The 23,470-nt window shown below is 43.2% G+C and overlaps 2 protein-coding genes across 2 annotated transcripts; one reads left to right on the top strand and one right to left on the bottom strand.

The window, feature by feature from the left end:
* Nucleotides 1-1,933: 1,933 nt before the first annotated feature.
* On the bottom strand, nucleotides 1,934-18,359 carry strn4 (striatin, calmodulin binding protein 4). The gene is made up of 18 exons (XM_071496457.1): nucleotides 17,874-18,359; nucleotides 10,849-10,952; nucleotides 10,628-10,704; nucleotides 10,389-10,467; nucleotides 10,102-10,287; nucleotides 9,116-9,293; nucleotides 8,828-8,984; nucleotides 8,187-8,282; nucleotides 7,701-7,819; nucleotides 7,424-7,599; nucleotides 7,203-7,250; nucleotides 6,991-7,112; nucleotides 6,729-6,896; nucleotides 6,503-6,643; nucleotides 6,265-6,363; nucleotides 6,063-6,149; nucleotides 5,539-5,727; nucleotides 1,934-5,088 (listed from the first exon to the last, which is right to left on the bottom strand). Exons 1-17 carry the CDS (start codon nucleotides 18,186-18,188, stop codon nucleotides 5,558-5,560), a joined length of 2,322 nt encoding a protein of 773 aa, XP_071352558.1. The 5' UTR covers nucleotides 18,189-18,359; the 3' UTR covers nucleotides 1,934-5,088; nucleotides 5,539-5,557.
* Nucleotides 18,360-20,064: 1,705 nt separating this feature from the next.
* fkrp (fukutin related protein) lies at nucleotides 20,065-23,429 on the top strand. The gene is made up of 2 exons (XM_071496257.1): nucleotides 20,065-20,443; nucleotides 20,730-23,429. Exon 2 carries the CDS (start codon nucleotides 20,856-20,858, stop codon nucleotides 22,452-22,454), a length of 1,599 nt encoding a protein of 532 aa, XP_071352358.1. The 5' UTR covers nucleotides 20,065-20,443; nucleotides 20,730-20,855; the 3' UTR covers nucleotides 22,455-23,429.
* The last annotated feature ends 41 nt before the right edge of the window (nucleotides 23,430-23,470 follow it).

The raw sequence follows: 23,470 nt of genomic DNA, 5'->3' as shown, positions 1-23,470 counted from the left end.
CTTCCCTTTCCTCTTTATCACTCCCTTCCTTGGCTGAGGCTATTGGTCTTGTTCGCTCCCCCCTTGAGTTGAGGTCAGCAAAGATCCTCTTACACTGCCCGAGGGGGCAGCTCCACACTCCAAAACCCTCCCATCTCTTCCTCATTTTCCCTCCTACTGCTTCAGCCACTTTCTGTCCCTCTTCGAAACAATTTCCTGCCTTTTTTTTTTTTTTTTTTAAATCAGTAACACCTTTTCTCTTTTCATTTTAATAGACACAACTCTCCCACACTGCAGAATAAGACCACTACTATTGCAAAGTTGTTTTTATGCAAAGCTGACAGAGGGTTTCACTGAAATGGGGAACTTTTGTGGCAAGTGACTAGTAGTTTGCATACAGCAGGATATACAACATGCTTACAAATCAGGCTTGTTTACCGCAATCATCAGCATGATTGTGACTCTACACCACTAGTCTCATCTTAAAGAGAAAGCAAATGAAAATAGTGACTTTCTACCTTTGGTCATGAAAACCTCCCTAGATGGTAATATTGAAACTCACTAACCACATTAAGTTCCTCCTCCTCAGCTTATCTTCTTCCCAGGACCATTATATTGAGCTTTTCTCTGTGAAGCAATCTCACGATTCTCATTTCATTAAAACAATTTAACCGCAGATAACTGCACTCAGCTGTATAAGTGATGTGACAAGAGACTTTGATAGCTCAGCAGCTTCAAACAGTGTTTGCTGGGAATTCTACTTTCCACCACAGGGGGGCAGTGAGTGGTGTAGTTGGATGTAGTAGAGATGAGACCATAGGGCTGCTTTGTTGCCATTTTACTTGGAGATTTGATTTCATATTAAAAAGGGACACATAAAAATATGTAAACTGAACAAAACACTAGTTTGATGAAGTAGGTTCAGTGCCTAAGCTGAAAGATGGGCTCTCTAAAAACTAAGCTGGACTTTTAAAGAATGTCTCATTTTCTAGTTTCATTTCCTCAGTGTGATTTTGGGTGGCTGCATTTTTAGGTGCACTCAATCACTTTTGCAAATTAGTTGACTCATCACAGGGAGTACAGCTGAGCCTTTTTGGAAACAGCTGTATGATGCTAAATGTGACAGTTCATCCTTGTCAACTGAGCAAACGCCATCCTTTAAGGAAGACCATTGGATTTGGTTGAGGGCCACCTGAAAAAGTTGTTTGATGTTATCTGTTGATCTGGAGGAGCTTTCTAAAGTTTGAGAAAATGACCCTGCTAATGTCATCAGGGTTATCTCTTTTGGGTTTGAGACAAACTGGGGAGATGCACTTTAAAACACACAAGCAATTAGCAGGCATGTATAAGTCTGCTGAAAAATACCACTGTTGCATTATGGGAGATTGAGAATCCAGAATTTCTGATCCATATTATGGACAAAGAAGGATCGCTGCTGCATCAATCCTTCTTTTTAATGTCTCTTGCAAGTTCCCATACACTACGGAGTAACACGAAGTATGTGGAATACCCCTTTAACAGTCCTGAGACCAGGTTCTTTAAGGTTTTAAAAGTCTTTTTCATCCATGTGCTGAAAACATACAAATTTAATCAGAAGATTTTATAATGATGTAGTTATATCCCGTGGGAGAAAAACTTAAATTTAGTGCATAGCCAGCCGTGGGACTGGACGACTGAAACGTGAGGGTTCTTTCAGTTAGGTCCAAATGTTTTAGTAGTTGGTGACTGACACAGGGCCTGAGGCCATGGGCCAGACACAAGAGACAAAGAAGAGTCCCTCTATATATACGCCAAGTGATCTTATTTATGAGTTTCAGCTGTATGTATCAGTAGTATTCTATGAGGGTACTTCTACTGTGTATTGTCATACTACTTCATTCTACTGTGCTTATGGTAGTTTTTTTTTGTTTGTTTGTTACTTCTAGGAGGCAAGAAAGACAACACAAAACAGAACTCTCAATTCACTGTACAAAATCTTCATTTTTTGTTTTTTCTTCCTTAATGACATACAACAGGGAACCCGTAAACAAAAAGAGAAAGTCATTTGATACAAGCTAGAATGCAGTTCAAAAATATATAATAAAACAAAATTAATAAAAAGCAGGTCTCTTGTCCCTTGTAGTTAGAGGAAATAGTTTGAATACAGCTTAATATGATGTACAAAATATCACACAGTGATAAATTGCTAATAAAAAAATAAAAACACAAAGAAATGAGAGTCCTTTACCTTGGCCTCTGACTGGTAACAGATTTTTTTTTTTTTCACGTATTTTTTCATTTTTCATGTTTTTTAATAATTTTTGCTTTTTTACAAGTTATACATTGCCATTATCAATCACAAGCAAGTTCTATGCCTAGCAAGGAAGAATGATTCACTTATGATACTACAGTATTCTTACATCTTAATAATCATATTCATAATCAAAGAAAAGAAATGCAAGAAAGAAAACAAGGAAATGATGGACATTTACAGCACATAATGGCATCTCTAGTCATCATTTACAACCTCTGTTTTGATTTCTTTTTCTTTTTCGATGTGTCATACTGATTTGTCTTTATTCTCAGAGAGGGGACACAGTAGCTCAGAGTGAAAACAACACGAACATCAGTAACTCTCACTATCGAAAAACTGTGACCCACAGCAGGCTCCACCTTTGTAGTATTCACTCCAGATTGTATTAGAAATACCTGCAGAACATTATCCCTGCACCCTGTCTGTCTATTCACAGCATCCACTATTAGATGTAGTGCAACGTGGAGCCAAATAGTATTTCAATGTGATAGCAGGACGTTGTGCCCAGCAGCAGTACAATCATGTAGTTGCACCTGGTTGTTCTCTTTGACAGACTCATGTCAAAGAAACTATGTACAGCGGAATAACATGCTGTCTGATTTCAGACAACAGTCCACCACCCTGTTTGAGAAAAACAATCGGAACTATAAATGCTAGTGTCCCCAGTGATGAGGAGAGGAGTGTTTACCTCTAGGCTACTTCGAACTCTTACATCTGACATCTGACCCTTAGCGTGACCCTGTACTCTTGAAGAGGAGGAGGAGGGGAAAGGGGAAAGGGGAGGGGGAGGCTTGCCCCTATGACAACTGATTTAACACCAGATTTTTATCAGTCTTCTTGAGGTAATAGATTAACATTACCAGTCAAGTACTTTGAAGTCAGGTCAGCTGTTGGGGGGGGGGGGCAACGTTTACCTAAAGCAGTTATCAGTGTAAATGCAGGACACCGATAGAGAAAGATGCCTCAAAAGAACAATGTTTCCACCTAAGACAAATGTTCTCTGGGTTATTTTCAAAACTGCAGAACCTTAACAGACCAGCTAGACGGATCAGGGTAGCTGAATCATGTTACTTACACCCACACATATTGAATAAATACTTTCCTTTTATCTTTCTGACAAAAGTGGTTGAATTTAAAATGGACTTTCTTCTTTTTTTTCCTTTTTTAACCCCGGAGCTATTTCTCCCAGCATGCCTCTTCAGAGAGAGGAGAGCAGCTCCACATCATTAGCTCCCTGGGTAATGTGCTACTGTGCAACTGATGTACGTCAAACAAGAAGAGGGGACCTCAACACACAGCTGAAGGTGAAGCTTTTTCCAAAGCATGGATAAATACATGCCTACCAACTGGCACCAACTTCAAGGTGAATTTAAAGAGACGATCTGAACAGCTCTCATCTGAGGAAACCATTTCAGCCCATGTGGACTTCACTGTAATGTAATTACCATCAGCTCTTCTCACTCCCCAGGCGTTACTCACATCCCTCTGAGAAACATTAACAGTAACCGTTAAATCTGAAATGTGACCAGAGTTAATGAAATGATCCATCAATGAAATGTCATTGAAAAAAGTTGATTCACTCAAAGTACATCAGCACACACCCACACAGTCTCTCTTTTTCTCACTCACACACACACACACACACACACCCACACACACACACAAACACACACACACACACACACACGTCCCTGATTCTGACTCAAGACTGACAAGGTCTTTCATAGCACCGTGATTTAACTAGTGCATTTACAAACACACACACACACTCTTCTGTACAGTAAAAAAAAAAAAAAAAAGCACCAAATGACACCATGTGCGTCATTTGTTGAGAGCGTACAAACTGGCCTCCCACCTCTGTAGTCTATGGACCTCAACTGTGCTCTCAGGATATCAATCTTTCGCTGGTTAATACGGTGTGACAGCATCAGTCTGCAGAGTCCAGTTCAAACTGTACATCTGTAGAAATGGACCGTGATTGTGTAAATGTGTTCATTTATCTTGTACAGCAGAGTGACATTTAATCTCACACACACATTGAGGCAGAATCATGGGGACGCTATAATACTCAGACAGAAAATGGGACTTGGTGTCTTGGTGGTAAAGTTGAAATTAAAGCTATCTGTTCAACACTGGTTAGCGACTGTCTAGTGCCTCCTCACATCACGCACAACTAAGTTAAACATTCTCCAACCCCAAATACGACACCACACACACACTCTACCCCTGGAGTCTTTGGAATGTAATACATTGATTCCCAATGGTCAGGTGTTTTCTGCTGACACTGGGAACAGTTACTGTTTTAAATCATCTCTACATAGGTATGTTAGAAACAAGCAACTTTTCAGCCATTAAAAAAAAGACCTCAAATGAAATGCGACAGTGCATTTGTGCCTTGTGTGTGCGGTGCAGTGTGAGTGTTTCCTCTGTGGTTCTCTGTGAAATGTGAGTAGTGTGTCAGCAGTTCAAGCACACAAACACACACGGTGCTTTGTAATAACCATTGGCAGACTGAAGAAAAAAAAAAGAAAAAAAAAGCAGAGCAAAATATTGTAGTGTAGAAAAGTGTTACTCCAGATATGATTATTTGAAAACGGAGCAGTTAAAGTTATAAAAAAGCAGTGATTAGTATTACAAGAAGTCACTGAGGCATCAGAGAACAGTGAGGAATCGAGTGGAGGTGATGTCCTGTGGCAATGACCCAGCCAGTGGGGTGCAGGACAAGTGTGTATGTGTATGTGTGTGTGTGTGTAAGCAGGTGAAATTTGTCCACTGGAGTCTTCAGTCTCTTTTGGCCCAGTTGTGGTTGTAGGACTCTAAAGGCAGAATAAAAGAGATAAACAAAGTAAGACCAACAGACGTTTAGGACTGCACGACACTAACATAAAGGCAAAAGATCCTGGATCCAACATAATTAAAACTAATTTTATTCATTAAGAGTTGTAAGCCAACAAGGTAAAATAAATTTTATTCTGATGGCTTTCTGTCAAAAATATGAAGGCAAATAACCTCTGCGCCACAGAAGATTATGGAGTGCCCCATTAAGATTAGATATTGTGTTTTTTTCATGATAACGGAATAAAGCATTTTACATTCAAGAGTATGTGTTGAGAGTGAAGAGTCCTACGGCTTAATCTCTTAATCTTTTAATCTTGATGGACTCAGAGCTCACACTGGTCTGCATCTCACTGCGAGTGCATTTTCAAAGTTAGTAAACACCAACAGTCCTTGTCTTGCACCCCTCGACACTTCCCCGCTCATCTCACCGGAATGACAACAGCGCTGTCAGACAAAGATCTTGGCAAGTGCATCTGCGCCGGCGCTGGCAATGAAGGGCTGGGAAGAGTGGAAGGCCACGTCATGAATGGCCTCATCGTGCTTCTTCCTGTGGGCTGTGATCTCCTGCACGCACGTCCTGTTCTCCAGCATCCACAGCCGCACCGAGCAGTCGTGGCCTGCAGTTTAGTGGGCGGACACAAAGACAGCAAAGTTGTGAGGGACAGAGATCACTGTTGAGTGCAATGTAAAGGGATCCTTTATATCGTTTTACAAGCTAGACTTTGAAAAGGAGGTTTGAAAAGCACTTGTGATTTAAATAAAGTTAAATGAATTATTTCCTGTATGCAGAAGGGACTCAGCATCAAAACAATCTGTTGATGTTAAAATCTATCTCTGGGTATGATGATGTCGAACATTTTGGAAAGTGACGTAGATTGTCTTTATCCTAGAGGAAGCCTGATTCTACGAGCTTCAGCTAAATAAGGACACAGCAGAGCTGAGCGGTACTCACTGCCAGAGATGAGGTAAGTGCCTTTAGGGTCTGTAGTCAGACAGGTGACTGCATCCAGGTGAGCCACCATTGAGTGGACAACTTTACCTGTACAAACACACAAAATGAAGCTTATTTGGACACATCACAACCCAGAAAAAAGCAAATGTACAGAGGAAACAAAACAGATGACCCGCAGAATTAAAACACCTCCTGCAGATACCTGTCTTATTGTCTAGGAAGCGGATGGTGCGGTTCTCATGTGCAGTGATGGAGATGGGCTCAGATGGGTGACTGACCACTCGGTTGATCAGCTCACTGCCTGCAAACGAAGACAAACAACTTCCACCTTAATCTATTCTGTTTGATCTATTCCTCTAATTATCATTTTCAACACGTCAACAAACGTTTGATATAATATCAGTGCTGGAAAGTCGAATGTTATTGCATTCAGAACGCACCATCCTTGGTCTGTGTCTCTAGCGCAGTGATGCTCTGCTCTGTGTTGAGGTCGTAGAGCAGCGTCTCACCACCGTCAAATGACACCACCACCTGGTTGGGGTCAGTAGCCACAAAGGCCACTGAGGTGGGTGTTCCGTGCTCTGAGAATAAAAGTAGGAGAAGATGAAATTGTGGAGCATGGACGCTAAACAAAAGTGAATGTGTACATCGAGCACACATGTCTACCTCTCTCCTTATTGAAGACAGACAGACAGGGAGCCGAGTTCTGAGGGTCCCAGATGCGAACGGTGCCATCGGCTGAGCATGAGGCAAGACGATGGTGAACTGCAGAGTAAGTCAGACCCCAGACGCTGTCCTCGTGGCCTGCTAACACACTGCTCTCGATGCCAGGATCTGGATGGACAAACACTCGTGTTAAAAAAAACCCATTAGGAATAAACTTCTAAAGAGGGATATTATTATTACTTTGTGATTGCTAAATACTGACCATAGTTATCATAGGGATCCACATTGAGGTCTGGCATCTTCCAACACCTGACGGTTCCATCTAGCCCTCCGCTGTAGCAGGATTCTCCTTCCTCGCCCATGGTTAGTGACAGAACAGCTCCACTGGACAAAAACAGAGATGCGTCATTGTATGTCAGTGACAGGTTTGTGTAGAGGGTGTGAATTTGTAATTGTGCGTCAGACTAAACTCACCTGTGTGCTCTGAATGTATAGATGGGCTCGACATCCAAAGCTGCGTTCCTGTGGAAGGACGCAGTCTTTTTTAATTTGCTCTTTAGTTTTATTTCTCTATTATTTTACATTTGTGCATTATCTGTCCTACTGCTGCTTGGAAAGCCTTTGAAATAAAAGTGCTCTATAAAATTAATTCCCTGATCTCCATTTTCTTCCTGTAGAGTTCTGAGGGTTCTTACTTTTTAGAGTGCATGGCCTTGTTGAGGTTCCACAGTTTTAGTGTCCCATCCTCAGAGGCTGTGAGCAGCACCGCTTGGCTGGGGTGAAAGGTCAAAGCGCGGATGGCATCAAAGTGGCTGCGTAGTGTGAAACGAGGGTTCCACGTCTTCTTAAACTCCTCTCTGTTATCCTGCATCTGATACATTCAGACAAAAGGGTGAACATTCATATATTTTGAGCGTGCAGATTTAGGCTGGATTACATGCTTTGTATAGACCACAGCAAATGTGTAATTACATCCATGGAGAGATCATTGTCATTGGCAACTGTGAGGTCAGCCAGTTCACCAAGGTTCATGTCCCCGCCTCCAACAGCATCCATGATGAAGACATCAGAGGAGAAACCCAGGGCACCACCTGCAGGTTGGAGGTGGAAGAGCGCAGGTTCACCACTGAATCTTGACAAAAACGTCATGGTCCTATAAATACAGACTGATATAACAGTAAAATACAGCAATGGTTCTGAGATCTCTGTGGTAAGAGTCCATTCATCCTGTTGCCTTACTCCCACACTGTGTACCAGAGGAAATATTTATAGGTGTAGGAGAAACTTTGTCAGTGTACCCCTACGCAGGCTTTGAAATCGAACAAAACCGAGACAAGCCAGCATCCAAATTTAAGATTGAACTAGGCTCCAATCATGTGTGTGGGATACTGGGGAGACTGAGGAAGATTACTTTGGAGGTGACAGTCTATGGTTTTCTATGGGGTGGGGAAGTCTTACCTTCACCGGAGCGAGCCTGTCCCGATACTGAGGGGGGCGGGGTAGGCTTAGGAGGGAAGTCCGACATCATGCCTTGTAACTTGTTCCTGCGGTTCTCTGAACCCGGCAAGAGGAGAGAGACACAAAACATCCAGTCATGCAGAGAGGCGGAGGAAGGACGGAGAGGCCAACAGATGAGAGACAGACGAATGTAGATGGAGGCAAAAAGATAGACTCCATTCTTTAAATACATGACATACACTCACACAATTTTATGGATTCTTTTTGTGAGAGGATGAAATCAATAAAAGCACAGGGCTACGACTCAAAGAATGAAATGCGGATATATAAAAAGAGAAGGCAGCATGCGTGACAACCTTTGAAATGACCCCGGAGCACAGAAAATACATCTACAGACAGAGATGACAGCTACACAGCTCTAAAGAGTCACAGACTGACAGCTCGTGAAACAGGACAGAGAGACAGGTGGTTGGGAAAAGAGGCTGGTTTTATTGACAAGAAGAGATGCCAAGACACAATGAGAAGTAAAAGATAAAAAGGTGAGCAAGGGGGGGTGGGGTGGGGGCAAAAAAGACAAGTACAGTGGTGGCAGTGATTCTGGCAGTGCTGGTGCTGATGGTGTTGCTATGGCAACAGCGTACCTAACTCCCGTCCGTCCCCCGAGATCCGGGCCTCTCCCGCCCCCTCCCCATCCTCCCCCGAGCCCAGGAAGTCAAATTCTCCGAGGGCATCCTCCGAGTCATCTTCATCTTCCTCGTCCTCTGGGTCCAGGTCTGTGGTCATGGGCTCTGAACCCATCTGGACACGAGAGCAGAGCAGAGAACATGTTGAAGTACATGACAAGTCATGAATATAGTTTGTCGTTTATTGTTAGTCATCCTTTTCAGCGTTCAGCTCCACCTAATTCAATTTCCCATCACTGATCGTACCTTTACACGTGACTTTTTGTTCTTGCGCGGTCCATCGATGCAGTCAGTGGCCATGCCTTGGAAGTCATCTTCCTCATCACTGTCGTCTTCATCATCATCCTCGCAGCCATGCAGGAAGGGTATCTTGTCCAGCACCGAGCCTCCTAGACGTTCCTTAGAGCTTTCCTTGCCCGCATTCCTACAGACAGATGCATTACTTTAAAGTCTGTCCAATCCATGTTAAAGTGAATGGATAAAAAGAATATTTAGGACAATACCTTTCAGTGGGATGAACTCAATTATACTGCATAACACCATCATTACAGTACAGCTGGTTTTTAAATATTGTAAACAGGTTTTATCAGTGCAACAAATATGATTTTTTTCAGGGACAAGTATTACTTTTTAAACTTTCCTTCTTGGAGCAAACATTAAAATTTTAATAAAACTATCCCCGGTTAAAAAAACTTCTACTCAGAGATTTCATCGTTACATGGCAAAATATGTTTATTCACCTGCACTTTTTCTGTTTGGTAATTCTATTGTAGCATTGTTTATACCAGTATACCATTTACCTACACACAAAATACCCTGTTTAAGATCATGGTGAAGATGAGCTCAAACTCTGCTGTGTAAGCGATCTTTGTCAGAAAGTTCACTGCCATAGGGTTTATTCATGGTCTTAAGAGCAGTACCCGCTCTGTACAGTGCTGTGTGTGCTCTACCTCTTGAACTAATTTCACATGGATCAGTATATCACAATATTTCAAGGTCATGACAGTGAATAGATAATCAGATTGTGGCATGTTGAGTAAATCAGGCCACGTCTTATATAGTGTGGCACGAGAGCAAAAGTCTACAGCGTCAATATTCAATAACTATTAATATTGGATCATCATACAAAGTGTCATGATTTTTAAATTAGGTGTTGTCTTGTGTCATCACACATCACCATTCTTATCTGTGGAGTAACGGCAGAGAGAGAGTGGCTGCGTCCACAGTCTCACCTCTTTATTTGTTCCTCTATCTGTCTGACCAACAGTGACTCTCCACCTGCGCGCGGCTCAGGCTCAGCGCAGGTTTCGCTGGGTGGGGGCCCGTTAGCCTCGGGGCTACTTCGCCCGAGCAGGGAGCGCACACGCTTAGACCGCATGTCCAGGATCGTGTCTGAATAACCCACTTCCTCCAGATATCTGCATTCACAGGAAAAGTAACACGTAAATATACACCCATACTGATGGAATACATTAGTGTGGTACTGAGATAAAAGCAGCAGGAGACAGAGAGGTCTTACTTGCGTAGCAGCTGACGTCCCTCCTTCCAGGACATCTGATTGGCCGGCTCAGAGTCTGACTCAGCTGGCCCATTGGGAACTACAGAAAATAGATTGGTCAATAGTGATGCAACAGCAGGGCATGAGCAGAAAAAGAGAAAAAAGGAGAAACTCTGAGTTTCAGCAGACAGAGACACAACAGCAGAAGGTAACAGAACATTTCCAAACAGCAGAGAACATAATTGTTTGGTTAAACATACGTTGGTCGGCCTCTGTGTCTGGTTTCTTGTCGCCGGGACTCTGGTCATTTCCTGTCTTCAGCTTCTGGTGCTTAGCCCTGCAACCCCACACCAGACAACATGAGAACAGCATTAAAAGCAAATAGAAGAAGAAATCTGTCACTATCAAAGCACCACACCTAAAGCCCACAGATGTAAGGAGACAGGAACAGAAAGAGGGAGTTTCCTGACACTTCTCGTACCTCTCTTGTTTGAGGGCGTACTCCAGCATTTTGATCCGCCTCACCAGGTCCTGTTTCATATTCTCCTGCCCTTTCCTCTCACCCTGCAGGAACGCCACCTGAGCCTGAAACACAAAAACACAGGATGGTAAAGAACACACACAAAGTACCTTCAAAAAGCCACACACATTCCACTACCACACACATAAGCTTATATAAACGCCAAATCAATTCAGATTGATGCTATGACTATGCCATAACTGAAGTCAACTGGATAAGAAAGCATGTCCTTGCTCAATTAAGGCTACAGAGCAAAGCGTTTGATATCAACAGCGATCACAAGGAGAGGCCGTGAGCGTGAAGGGAAAAAAGTTTGATGTGACGAGCATAGCAAACATGACTGTGAGAACCCAGAGGAGTAAGTAGAGGGTTGTGGAACAGGGCTCTTATTTTTAACTTCTCCTAACCGAGGCCTCACTGCGCATCTGCACGCGAGGAAAAACAGGACTCAGACCAGCCAAATTCAAATACCCTCTTCTAAGACACATCCTTCCTTTGTGTGCTTCCTCTCTCATTTAACATCCGTTTCCTTCCTCACTGAGCTGATAAAATTCTTACCTTGAGGAAAGAGATGTCCACTGCCTATTCTTGCCATTTGTCAAACAATTACGAGATTGTGTGAGTAAAAATGATAACAAAAGAACGCACAGTGACGACACTGTCAAGACTGTCCTTAGACAGGGTTTCCCTTTGCATAAACCAACATATGGCAAGACTTGACAAAAATGTGAAAGGGCTGTTGGAGTGGATAGGAAAGATTTTTGCTGTGTTTTTATTACCAGGTGATTCTTCACAGAGGGGGGATTGAGCTGTGGTTGAGCTGTGGTTCACATTAGGCAGCAAACTTCCTGCCCTCTATTGGTTGGAGGGAAAAAAATGCCTCAGTGGAAAAAAACAAACAAACAAATCCCAGTTCAGAGTAGGTTAAAAATGTCTTTTCTTCTCCCCATGATTAGCATGCAGGTAATAGGAGGCAAAATAGTTTAATGTCACCACTCTCTCTTCTTCTCTCTCTGTGCCAAGGGGTGCTGGAGCATTAACAGTGCTTGTTTTACAGTCCATTTCTCCTCTGCACGCCCCTGTCCGAGTCCATGAGTCTGCTCCCACACGCATACGCAGTTCTGTAAAACTAGAACAGACTAAAAACACTATCTCATGGGGCAGGCACTCGGTCTACTTGAGAGGGTAGTCAATCACCCAGGAAAGTGCACACATACACACAGGCACACACATACATACAGTCACGTAACCAGCTTGGAGGGCTAGTGGAACACGGGATAATCTGCCAAGCAAACCTTGCTGCTGCTGCTGCTGAGTAATCCTGATTAATGCAATGTGATTTTATATGCTTATCTGAGAATTTTGGAGATAATTGTCAGCACTAGCATGTCAACACTGCATGCACGACCTAAAAGGTTGTGAAATACAGATAACTTTATGTGGTTTATACTTGGCCTAACCTAAGAGGAGCAGCTGAGTTCCTGAAAATGATCTAAGGCCATTAAAGTGAGTAAACCAACTAATGTGTACAGAGCACTAAAAGGATAGGTTGAACGGGAATGTATTTAACAAACAAGAAGATGCAAACAACTGTGCTTGGCCTCGTATGAACTGTTATGTAATAATATATCATTTGCTGTGGTTAGGTGGTAACTAGGTAGGTAAAAGCCGCTAGCTAGCTGAGTATTTCCAGCTGCACACAAGTAGTAATTGAGTAGTTGTTGTGTTTTGTAATGCCAGATGCAATACTGTATTTGTGCAGTTCACAGAGGCAGGAACGCTTGTTCCAGTCTGACGTGCATAAATGCAAGCCAAGCAGAGCTCGGCTGTGGTGCTAGCTGTGTGGTGTCATAGTGTGGGAGGTTCAGATATCAGAAAACAGCATGTACATTACATACTGGCTACTGAAAATGGTTGAAAACAGATGAAGCACAGCTACAAAAAAATGAAGAAAATCTCAACTCTCATTCAAACAACATCTTCAAAGTTAAAAAAAAAAAAAACAAAAACAAAAACATATTTGCTTCTATCAACAAGGGTAAGATTCAAGCTTGGCCTAGCATCCACAATAATGACAGTGAACAGTGTAACTGCCACTGTGGTCTGCCTGCTGTGGGTCAAGTAGAGGCCTTCAACTTGGGTAAAATCATTCAAATTCAAGACAGGAGCACAGTGGGATATGAGATCCTCTGTACTCAAATAAACATGTCTTTAACAGAGAATCCTCTGTGTACACTGACTCATCAGCTTCAGTGAGTGTAAACACCATTGGCAGCTCAGTCTTGATACACAGTCCTGCTTCAAAGTCTATGACCAAAAATGATAGTGTGATAACTGCAGAGAGGTAGTTGCTGAGCTTTTCCCCTTGTAAATGGTTCTTATTTGGGCCAATTTTGTCCTGGAGTGAACAGTGATGCAGCCGCTTAGCTTTAAAACAAACAAACAAACAAACTGAACTGAAGCGTTCAGTTCAGCAAAGTGCTTCGTAATTTCCACCTCTAAGTTGGAATGTGTCTACTTCACCCTTGAGGGGTAGGGCAGGCATTTTTCACTCCTACTCACAGACAGACTAGCTGCAACCTGCTCAGACACACAGATAACCATCACACCCCTGCACGCCAGTGTCACGCTGTGTTCCTAGAAGGAGTTTCTCACCAGTGCCCGAAACCTCAAATCCCTAACACGGCTTTGTTGGCCACGATAGAGAGTAGGCTATATGTGTACACAATCATACGCCCAAATAATCACATTACGGTGACAATGCACACTGTAACTGCCTTTTCCTGATACATAAAGGCAGCCAAAACAGAGGGATTAGTGCGTCAAAGGGTTTATTGCTGTATGTCATTCTTTATCTATTACAGCCAACTCATTCTTTGGCTCTGACCTTGTTTCACTTGCTCCTCTTTTCTTCAGTGTTTCCCTTTCAAAGTGCTGGGCTAACAGGGTTCAGTGGAGAAAATACGAAGTCAAGAGTGGACTAATTTACGAAAGCACACAATGGCTTTCTTAGACACAGGGACAAGTCGTGCAGCTTTCAGTGTATGTATAAATACCGCCTGTTTCATCAGACTAAGGCGATTAATTGAGGAGATGTCACTTTTGAACCATTTTAACTGCTCTTGTTATTCGGCCTTGTGCCCGGGTCAGATTGGGACATGCTTGTTTTCACTGTGTGTGGGGCCCAGGCCAACAGAAGCGAGACAAGGCTGCCCATTCAACAGCTAATAGAAGGTGTTCTTATCAAGAGACTGACACAAAAAAAAAAAAAAAAAAAAAATGGATGAGACAATCACAATTGTGGAGAAGCAGGTCAAAGGACATCACAATATTTATTACAGAAAGTTATACCCAAGTAAAATATATTTCCATCTATAAAACCAACCAACAAAATCATTAGTAAGTCTTTCGGGTGTCATTTGAGATAGCCCTGCTCACTCTGACGCTGCAATTATTTTCTCTGTATTATGTTGGTCAACTTACAAAGCCTAAAGTACAAAGGAACCTGCCGTGCCATCTGATCTCTCTTTCCTGTGGGTGGGTTTTCCTCCATGTGGCCCACTGCCACTGACCTTTCCAGAGTTTGTTGTAACATGGAGAGCTGACACATTTAGCCTATTCTGTCAGCCCCTTTCTACTCGCCACAGAACAGGGTCAAGGGCAGCTTTCCTCCTCCACTGGCCACCCTCCATCTTCTCATCCCTTCGTCCCCATGAGAGAATCCATGAGCCAACAAGTAGAGCAATGAACTTTTCTGGGACAGTGTGCTTTGATGGAGTGTGATTAGAGTGCATAGTGTGTGCATGTGTGTGTGTGTGTGTGTGTGTGTGTGTGTGTGTGCATGTGTGTGTGTGTGTGTGTGTGTGTGTGTGTGCGTGTGTAACATTTAGCTAGAGGATGACATCCTAAAAAGTTGGGCTTGCTGCTGCAGTTTAAACAGAAGTTGTTTGATGATCATAAGAAAGCAAAAATTACCTCATGTCATGAATATGTTTAAAATCACAAGATTTCAGTGGTAGAAACTGAGAATTGCAACGATGCCGAGAGAATTATACACAGAGGAAAGAAAGGAAAAATACTAGGAGGTACATAAATATATAGCAGGAGTGCTGCAAGTCTGCTGTGGGCGGCAGGCTCATACTGTAATAATGGCGTACATATGGATGTCATATGTGTGTCATGGCTGAGAGCGCAGAGCTATTAATTAGAGATGTGTACCCAGGGGCCCCATGCGCCACACTCTGCAGGAAGTGATGTCATCTGGGTCACCAGTAATCTACTAACTACTGACACAGTTAATAAAATCAAATCACTGCAAATGAGAAAAATGCGCAGAGGAACAGGTAAAGGTCTGACCTTCTCCTCACTGAATAAGTGCACTGACTTGGTTCGATGTCTGCAGCACAGTCTGATTATATAATTACTAGAGGCTTGTTCCCGACACAGTGCAATAGTGCTGTGATTCAACAGAATACACTGGAAAAAGCTTCTTAGGTGTCTGAAGGACGGAGGGACAAGGCCACTGCCACCTGTCCCCTGAGCTGCAGTCCCATGGTCGTGCTGGGACGTCCCACCTGGCCCAGAGCAGAGAGCGCTTTAATTCCTGGCCTGTCACTGGAGACACAGCACCACAGGTGGCCTTTCACACTGAAAACACACTCACAGACGGCACATGTGTTACAGCGTCATAGAGACACTCTATGCTACAGACACAGACGTTCTCATTGCCACACAAAGAGTCTCATATTCGTAAGATGATAGTGTTAATGTCTGTCAGGTTCTGGTGATGGTTTTCCTGCTGCTGACTGATTTTGCATTCAGCTTCTTTACTCGTCGTATGAATGGCATAAAAGCACATCATTTTATGCATAGGCAGCACGAGAGCAGACTGTACTATGGATGGATGTACGGTATGTTGGTAACTGTACAAGACGTTTCCAGGGGGCATTCTAGCTGGCATGTTGAGAGCCCTGCGAGCATGATGGCAACAAAAGCCAGAGGCTTGGGGCCTGTGGGTGTTAAAATGTAAGCTAGGTCAATTTTTCAGCCTGGCACTCCACTGATCCTTTCTTCTCTCAGCACAGGACATGGTGCTAATTGTACCCGTGAAACCAGATCATGTGCAGCAAACGCGCACACGTAAACAAAGTTCCATAACAAGCACTAATGGCATGTTGGACACTGTGATGGCCTGCTTCTGACTTCCATACCCACATGTGCCTATAAAAGCCGCAAGTGCAGCCAGTTTGTTATTGTTCATCCATATTTTATCAAGCTCCTATTTATAACTCCATAGGTTTGAGTTGGGGGCAAAGCTGAGTGACAGAAGATCCGTCTTTTTCTTGTGGTTTTGTCAAGCCCATTAACTCCAGAAGATAGTTCATCCTAATTATAATCAAACTGTGGCTACATGAGGAAGACCACATCTGGGTTTAGGAATGAAAAGATGAACCGCTCTTCATTCCAAACGCAGAGCAAAAACATCTCTGTATGTGTGTATGTTTTCCCAACCTTTCTTAATCCTGGAACAATTTGATGAGTAAGCACAATCTTGCCCAGCAATGGTCTGCCTAATGCAGTTACACATATGCATGAACAGTACAACCTCTGTGTTCTGCTGTTGGCCTCAATAACTGGAGCTATTAGGGCACTCATGCCTTGCTCAAGGGCATTTCTATGACATTTCACAGATTTAAACCTATGACCTTTTAGCACACAAGCTCACTTCTCTATCCTAAAGGCAGACAATACATTTATATGTGTTTGTAGGCGGCAGGTCATTTTATATTGTCATATCTTTCACTGTCAGTCAGCAATTACAAGTAACCAGTTTAGTTGTAGATAGGATGGTGCTTGACTGACAATAATCTCAGTCGAATGACAGTATGAATGATATTGAAAGGTGCAATTGCACTTGATAGATTTCGGTCATGTTCAAACACCTCAGTGCTGATTCATCCATTTGTGTGACAGGCCCCAGTTCAAAAATTTCCATTCAATACCAGATATACAGACACACTCTCTACTACAGACCACTGTCTATTAAGATTACCCCTCAAGTAACTTCTTCTGAAGGGATTTTGCAGTAAGACGTGATTTAGTGCAAAAACAGCGAGCTGTCTGGTGTGCATGGAAGGAACAGAAGCTTATGCTCAAAGGTCACCCTGGGCACTTTCCCTCTCTGTGCCAATTGTAAAAAAGCAATGCCTTCAAACTGGTTCTCATTTTACAGTGGCATCTCAGTAAGGACACCACTTTGACAACTCTTAATAACTATCTCTCGTAAACTCAGTGATTACAACAGGGAACTCACAGCTATGTGACACTGTCATCATCTTTTAACCACAACAGCCACAGATCACTTGATACGTCCCCATGGCGTATAAAATCTGATTACTGTCTACTTACAAACTATGTTTCCACATAAATGCACAAACACAAGCTACCTTGAGAGGAGTCTGGTCCAGGAGTCTGTCTTTGATGTGTACCTGCATTTATATCAAGGAGACACTAAAAGGTAGCCACACCTAAACAATATTACCTTTCCTTTTTATTTTCAATAAGCTTGCAAGCTTTTGTAGGCTGAAATAAACCTCTACTATATCCTCATTTCTTGGTGTATATCTTTGTGATTGAGATGGAAGTGATTTTATGGGAGTTTGGAGGCCAATAGGCAAAGATTACTGCCTTCTGAAAATTGCTTATTTTATGTTTAAAGCCTTCAGGTGGCTGTTTGGTCTTCAGTGAACATCAGCTGGAGGTCACAGAGTCCCTATATTTTCATTTACTACTAGTAGTGATACACCCTGGTCAATACAATACGATAAGGTGCAATGTTAGCCCGTTAGCATTTTGTCATCTTGAAACTGACTGTGGGGCATGTGTACTGTCACAAAGCAGCACTGAAGGGGCTCCTGCAACATCCGTCCCGGCCTTTATCCGGCGTCAACATAATAGACGCAGGTTCAAATAATAAACAAATTTACCCTGAGTTCGTCTCTCTCAGCCTCCCAGCGGTATTTCTCGGCCTGGAAGCGTCCCCACTCGTACTGGATGAAGTGCAGGATCCCAGGAAGCGTCATACCCGCGTCCCCGTCCTGCGGCTCCCGAGCCTGCGAGGATCCGGGCATGGCCCCGGCTGCTGCTGCTGCCGCCGCGGCCGCTGCCATGGCCCCGGTGGCCGCGGCTGATGACGCCTGGCCCGGTGCTGCTTTGGGCCCGTTTGGGTTGCGCCCCGCTCCGCTGCTGCCGCCGCCACCGGAGTTCGGGTTTGGTCCTCCGCCGGATCTGTCCGCCTCCATTTTAACCGTTCAACCTTTCGCCAGGATAAGGAGGTGGAAACGTGCAGTGTAATAAATAATAATAACAAAAAAAAAAACTACCCCGTTCCCTTTTTCCAGCCCAGCAGCACTTCACTATAAGCTACCCTCCTTTCTTCCTTTCCTCACACGCACGGAGCAAAATTACTATTCAGTTGGTAAAATACTACACTTCCGCTTTCTAACATTCAAGATAAAACCCGACCAAACCGTAAACTTGTTGCATCGTGGCCTGTTTAATCACCAAAGTGTAATATTTAATGGGAATTCTTACTCGGAAACAGCTGTCAAAGCAACATCAAAATATGGGAATTAAATGTCTATCACTCAAAACAAGCGTTGAGATTTCGTCTGCGACTCTTATTTTGTATATCCCGGATCTGTTTCCTCCTCCTTGTGTTTGCTATTGGAAATGTCCGGTGAGGGTGGCAAATAAAGGACCATGTTTTCTGTAATACACAATGAATATGTCGCTAGGGGAGTTCATTTCCTGCCATTTTATGAGCAGGGATCTATTAGAACAGTGAAGGTAGCCAAAATTACCTACAACTTTATTTCCGGTTTGAATTTTCATTAAAAATGTCCACAATAAAAGTGGACTATGATTTTGTTAACCCTATAATGCATTTCTGAGACCTATTGCATCACCTTATGGTAAAAACTTCACTCAAAACCCTCTTGTATCCAATCTGATACTTGTCTTCCAACCCCTGGTGGATACCTTTATCACTACAACAATTCAAACACAGCACATGGGACAATACAAGTTGGCCACCTTCAGATAGTTCCCAACTCACTGGATCAAGGTAAAGAAAATTGCGATTTTTACGATTTTCCAGTGACATTTTCTTTGAAATTTTTAGTAATAATTTAACACGAACACTTAATCTGTTGAAGCAAGTTATAATTACATAATTTTTTGCATTGTAGTATGCAGTAAAATCGTGTATAAAATTTGGAAAAACCTATATGCAAATAATTCTTTGTAACTTTTTTTTTTTCAAATTTTGTGAAAGGGCCAAATAAAGGTTCCAGATTAAAGACATCAGAATTTTCTGTCCATTATCTCTGGGGTCAGGCATTACAGGGTTAAGGATCCTACTGCAGCAGTATGGAAGTCGTGGTTAGGTGACTGACTCCTTCACATATAGAACTCAACAGGCTATAAATGTCTGCCAGATCATTCATGTTGGCATGCCAAGATCACAATCAATTGGATTTGAATAAATCAAACCTAGATTTAATTATCCAGTGCATTTTTACAACCCTGACATTAATATCAAATTACCTATTAGGTGGGCCTATGGCAGGCATGATTTTGCAATATCTAGAACAGTTGCACTTTGGATGCAAACATCTGCAAGATAGTTTTTCTAACTGACACATTAACACATGTTAACGTTCCCTCAAGGTTCTCTGACGGCTCCTCAAAAATAGCCTTTAGAGGATGTCCCAGTAACATTTCTGTCATGTTTGTTGAACTTTCAGAGAACCTTAACAGGGGCAGTACACACTAATAAACATTATTGTGAAAGAGCCAGAGTTAGCCAAGAGACTATTTTTCAACTGTAGTCTTTGGACAGATGTTACAAACTCACCCTAAAAACATAACGTGACAGTGTATGATTAAAATGACCAAGTTTTATAATAACTCATTTTAATCATACACTGTCAGAGAATTTTTAGTGTCAGTGAAAAAATGTAATTTAAGAGACAATTAGGTGCTATTTAAAAATGCAACACAGAAGCATATAGAAACCTTAAAAAGCATATAGCAAAATATGGGCTGAATATTTTTTTGGAGCTTTTATTCTGAAGGATTCAAGCCGGAAGTCCCTCTGTTGTTGCTGCGGGCAACACGGACTGCAGGCATGATAGCTTCATGGCAGATTCGCCCAGTCAGGTTTCATGGCTGAGCTTGTGTCAGGCTACAGAGTGATTACATATTTTGGTGCGATTTTTGTGCGCCGAGTTGTGGGTTTCTTCTTAAAATGTTGAAGACTCTATTTCGACCGCGGCTGCAATAATATCAGCCAACAATGCAGACTGATATCTGTGTTCGTTGCTACCAGAGGTGTCTGAGATGGACCCCCAGGAAAACCAAATACAGTACAGGTTACAGGGTTCAACGCAGCCAAAGTTTCTAATAACATGGCAAATGCATGATGTGATGGGCTGCCTCTTGCAAATGATTGTCTTGTTAAGAATGAAGCAGAAGTAGATTCATCCACATTAAGGTGAGTTGTAGACATGGATTTTACCAGCCTGTTTTTATTGATTGGTAATGCAGCTAGCCATGTTTTATTCATAAAAGGCTGTTCTACTTGTATATTTAAAAGAGCTGATTATGGCTAGTTATTTGAAATCAAAGTAGTCCCAACTGTCCTGTGTGTCATTTTAAGGCAGCAAGAAAATGCACTATACAGTTGCAGCATCTTTATGTAGTTGATATGTACATTTAAGCCTGTGAAATTAAAAGCAAAACACAGTCATTGTATCATGATATTTTTTTGTCTTTCACAGATTGTATTCAACTCTCATTGCTCTACTGTTACACTAATGGGGACCTAAGACCCAGCTCTCTTCAGTTTCTTCATTGAAAATGAAATTTTACTGCTGACAAAAATTGGACGGTAAACAGTTATTGCCATGCGTATCAGTTTCTGCCAGGGCCTGTTAACTGGCGCCATTATCCTCAACCTCCTCATTCTCTACTATGTGTCCCGGGCCCAGCAGCAAATGATGGAGAAGAGGAAGGAGCTTGGTAGGGGTACAAGGCGGGCTGCCCTACCAGCCTCTGGTCTTGGGGGAGGACTAGGGATACTTGTAGGAGTTGAAGGTGAGCCTGGAGTGGTCGGAGTGGAGGGACACAGTCGTGGCCCACGTGTGACTGTTCTTCTTCGGGAGTTTGAAAACTTTGAGAATTATGTGGGGGATGTGGCTAATTCCTTCCTTCGCCAGAGACCTGAGCTTCCCTTCCTGGCTGTGGCTGACACGTCTCCATACCCTCCCCTAGTGCTTCCAGAAGGGGCTCGGCTTCTAGTGCTCTCCCCCAGCCCGGACCAGCCTCCACAGGCTCACAGGCCGGAGTTCCACGTCCAGACAGAGTTTGTTCTGCTGGTACCTGATGGGGTGGAGCTGGAGCAACCTCGGGCTATCGAGAGGCTGATCAGGGAGTTGGAAGGTGAGGGAGGCGGGCCTGTGAGGCTGGTAGCAGCGCCTGTGCTGGCTCGGTCTGCTGTGCAGTGTCTCCACCTGCGGGTGAACCTCAGAGAGTGGACAGCCACCTACTCGCCGGCTGCGTCGGGGAGCAGCGGGAGTGTGTGTACGGCTTTACAAGGAGATGCAGTTGTCCTCATTCGCACTGAGGATCTTTTTAACCTCTCTGTCCCTCTGGGGAGGCCCCTCTTCTCCTCACTCTTCGTTCAGACCGCCTTGAGAGGCTGGAAAGTCAAGTTGCTGGAGAGCCCCTGTTTCTCTGCAAACCACCGGCCTCTCTTCAGCTCCGCTCATAACCAGTGGAAGGCCGACACTCGACTGAAGGAGGCCACCGGGAAGCTTATGAGGAGCTTTGGCCTCAAGCGCCTCCTGCTGCCTGATGGGAAGGAACAATGGTATGGTTGCAGTAAAGAGACGCCTCGTTGCTTTGGCACTGTGCAGGATGACACTCCAGACTACCTGTATCTGGATCGCTGGACACCTCCCTGCTGTCTGCGAGCACTCAGGGAAACCACAAAGTATGTTATCAATATCCTGGAGAGCTCGGGTGTGCGCTACTGGCTAGAGGGAGGGACTCTGCTGGGCGCTGTCCGCCATCAAGATATCATCCCATGGGATTATGATGTGGACCTGGGCATCTACCTGGAGGATGTTCCCAACTGTGATCACTTGAAGAACCTGGACTCAGGCTCTCTCGTGGATGCTAATGGCTACGTCTGGGAACGTGCAGTGGAGGGAGACTTCTACAGAGTACAGTACAGCGAGGCCAACCACCTGCATGTTGACCTGTGGCCTTTCTATCCACGTAATGGCGTCATGACAAAGGACACATGGACAGAGCACAAACAAGACGTGGAGTTCCCAGAGCACTTCCTGCAGCCGCTGGTGCCCATGCCCTTTGCCGGCATCACTGCCTACGGCCCCAACAACCACCGAGCCTTCTTGGAGCTCAAGTTTGGAGAGGGGGTGATTGAGAACCCCCAGTACCCCAACCCTTCAAAAAAGAGGCTGGAAAGAAGCAAATTATGAGAGATAATAGAGACTCACAAGCAGTTTTATGTCATGCTGTATTTATTGACCTAACAACACAGGAAACAGTCTAAAACATGATACCTGGAAACTAATATGGTGCCAAAAAGACTGCATTTGCTGTTTGAAATATATCAGTAGAAAACGGTGTAATCACGTCTGGTTAAAAGCTATTATCAGTAATAAGATGTTAAGTCTAACGTTGGACAGCCTCATTCATCATTTGTGAGTGAGAGATTTTGTTTGCAAAGGGCATGAATGCTTGACCCATAGATGTGTGCATTGACTTCAGGCGTACCTTAAAGGGAGACCGGTTTTACTACATGGTGTACTAAATCTGTGTTGTACAATAAAGTTTAAATATGACTGCTGTAAAGTTGATAAATACTTTTAAATGACTTGTTATTGCTTTGTTGTTGGTTTGAACTTTCAGTTACAGTATCTTAAGCAGGATTTAAGGTATTGTACAGAATTATTTGTGTTACATAAGTGGCTTTGCCCTAACAGGTGTTTTATAAATCTCTTGACTGTGTTGCATTGTTTTGCACCGATTCTTTCAATTATTCAGTTTTGCACAGTTCATGGGTGAATGTTATGTATACTGATGCTATTTGGTACCCAACAACTACAGTGTGGTGAGTAACTCTCAGTGTGGTGAAATGAAATACACTCATTTATCCCGTTGTTGTTGGCAAAGGGGCAGAAGGCCTTAGTATTCGGATCAAAACACAACACTATGACTTAATTTGTAAATGAATATTAACCCTTTCTCAATAATGTGTGTTACTACTGAGCAGCCTTTGTGTATTGACTGAAATGGAATTTAAACTCAGTAGATGATTCAAAGGAAACATTTTAAAGGAGACAGCTCCTGCGGGTAACATATGATTCCTGTAGTGTTGTTACTTGTGTCTGTGACGTATCAAGGTGTCGCTCCATTTCATGTACTGGTAAAATAAAGTAACTGGAACGGTTCCATGGTTTTCTTTTATTCATTTGTTTTGAAGAATGTTTGC

Source organism: Trachinotus anak, unplaced genomic scaffold (assembly GCF_046630095.1).
Source record: "Trachinotus anak isolate AG129_WGS33_773 ecotype Australia unplaced genomic scaffold, CSIRO_AGI_Tana_v1 ptg000014l, whole genome shotgun sequence".
Taxonomy (NCBI): domain Eukaryota; kingdom Metazoa; phylum Chordata; class Actinopteri; order Carangiformes; family Carangidae; genus Trachinotus; species Trachinotus anak.
This window is presented reverse-complemented; position numbering and strand designations above follow the sequence as displayed.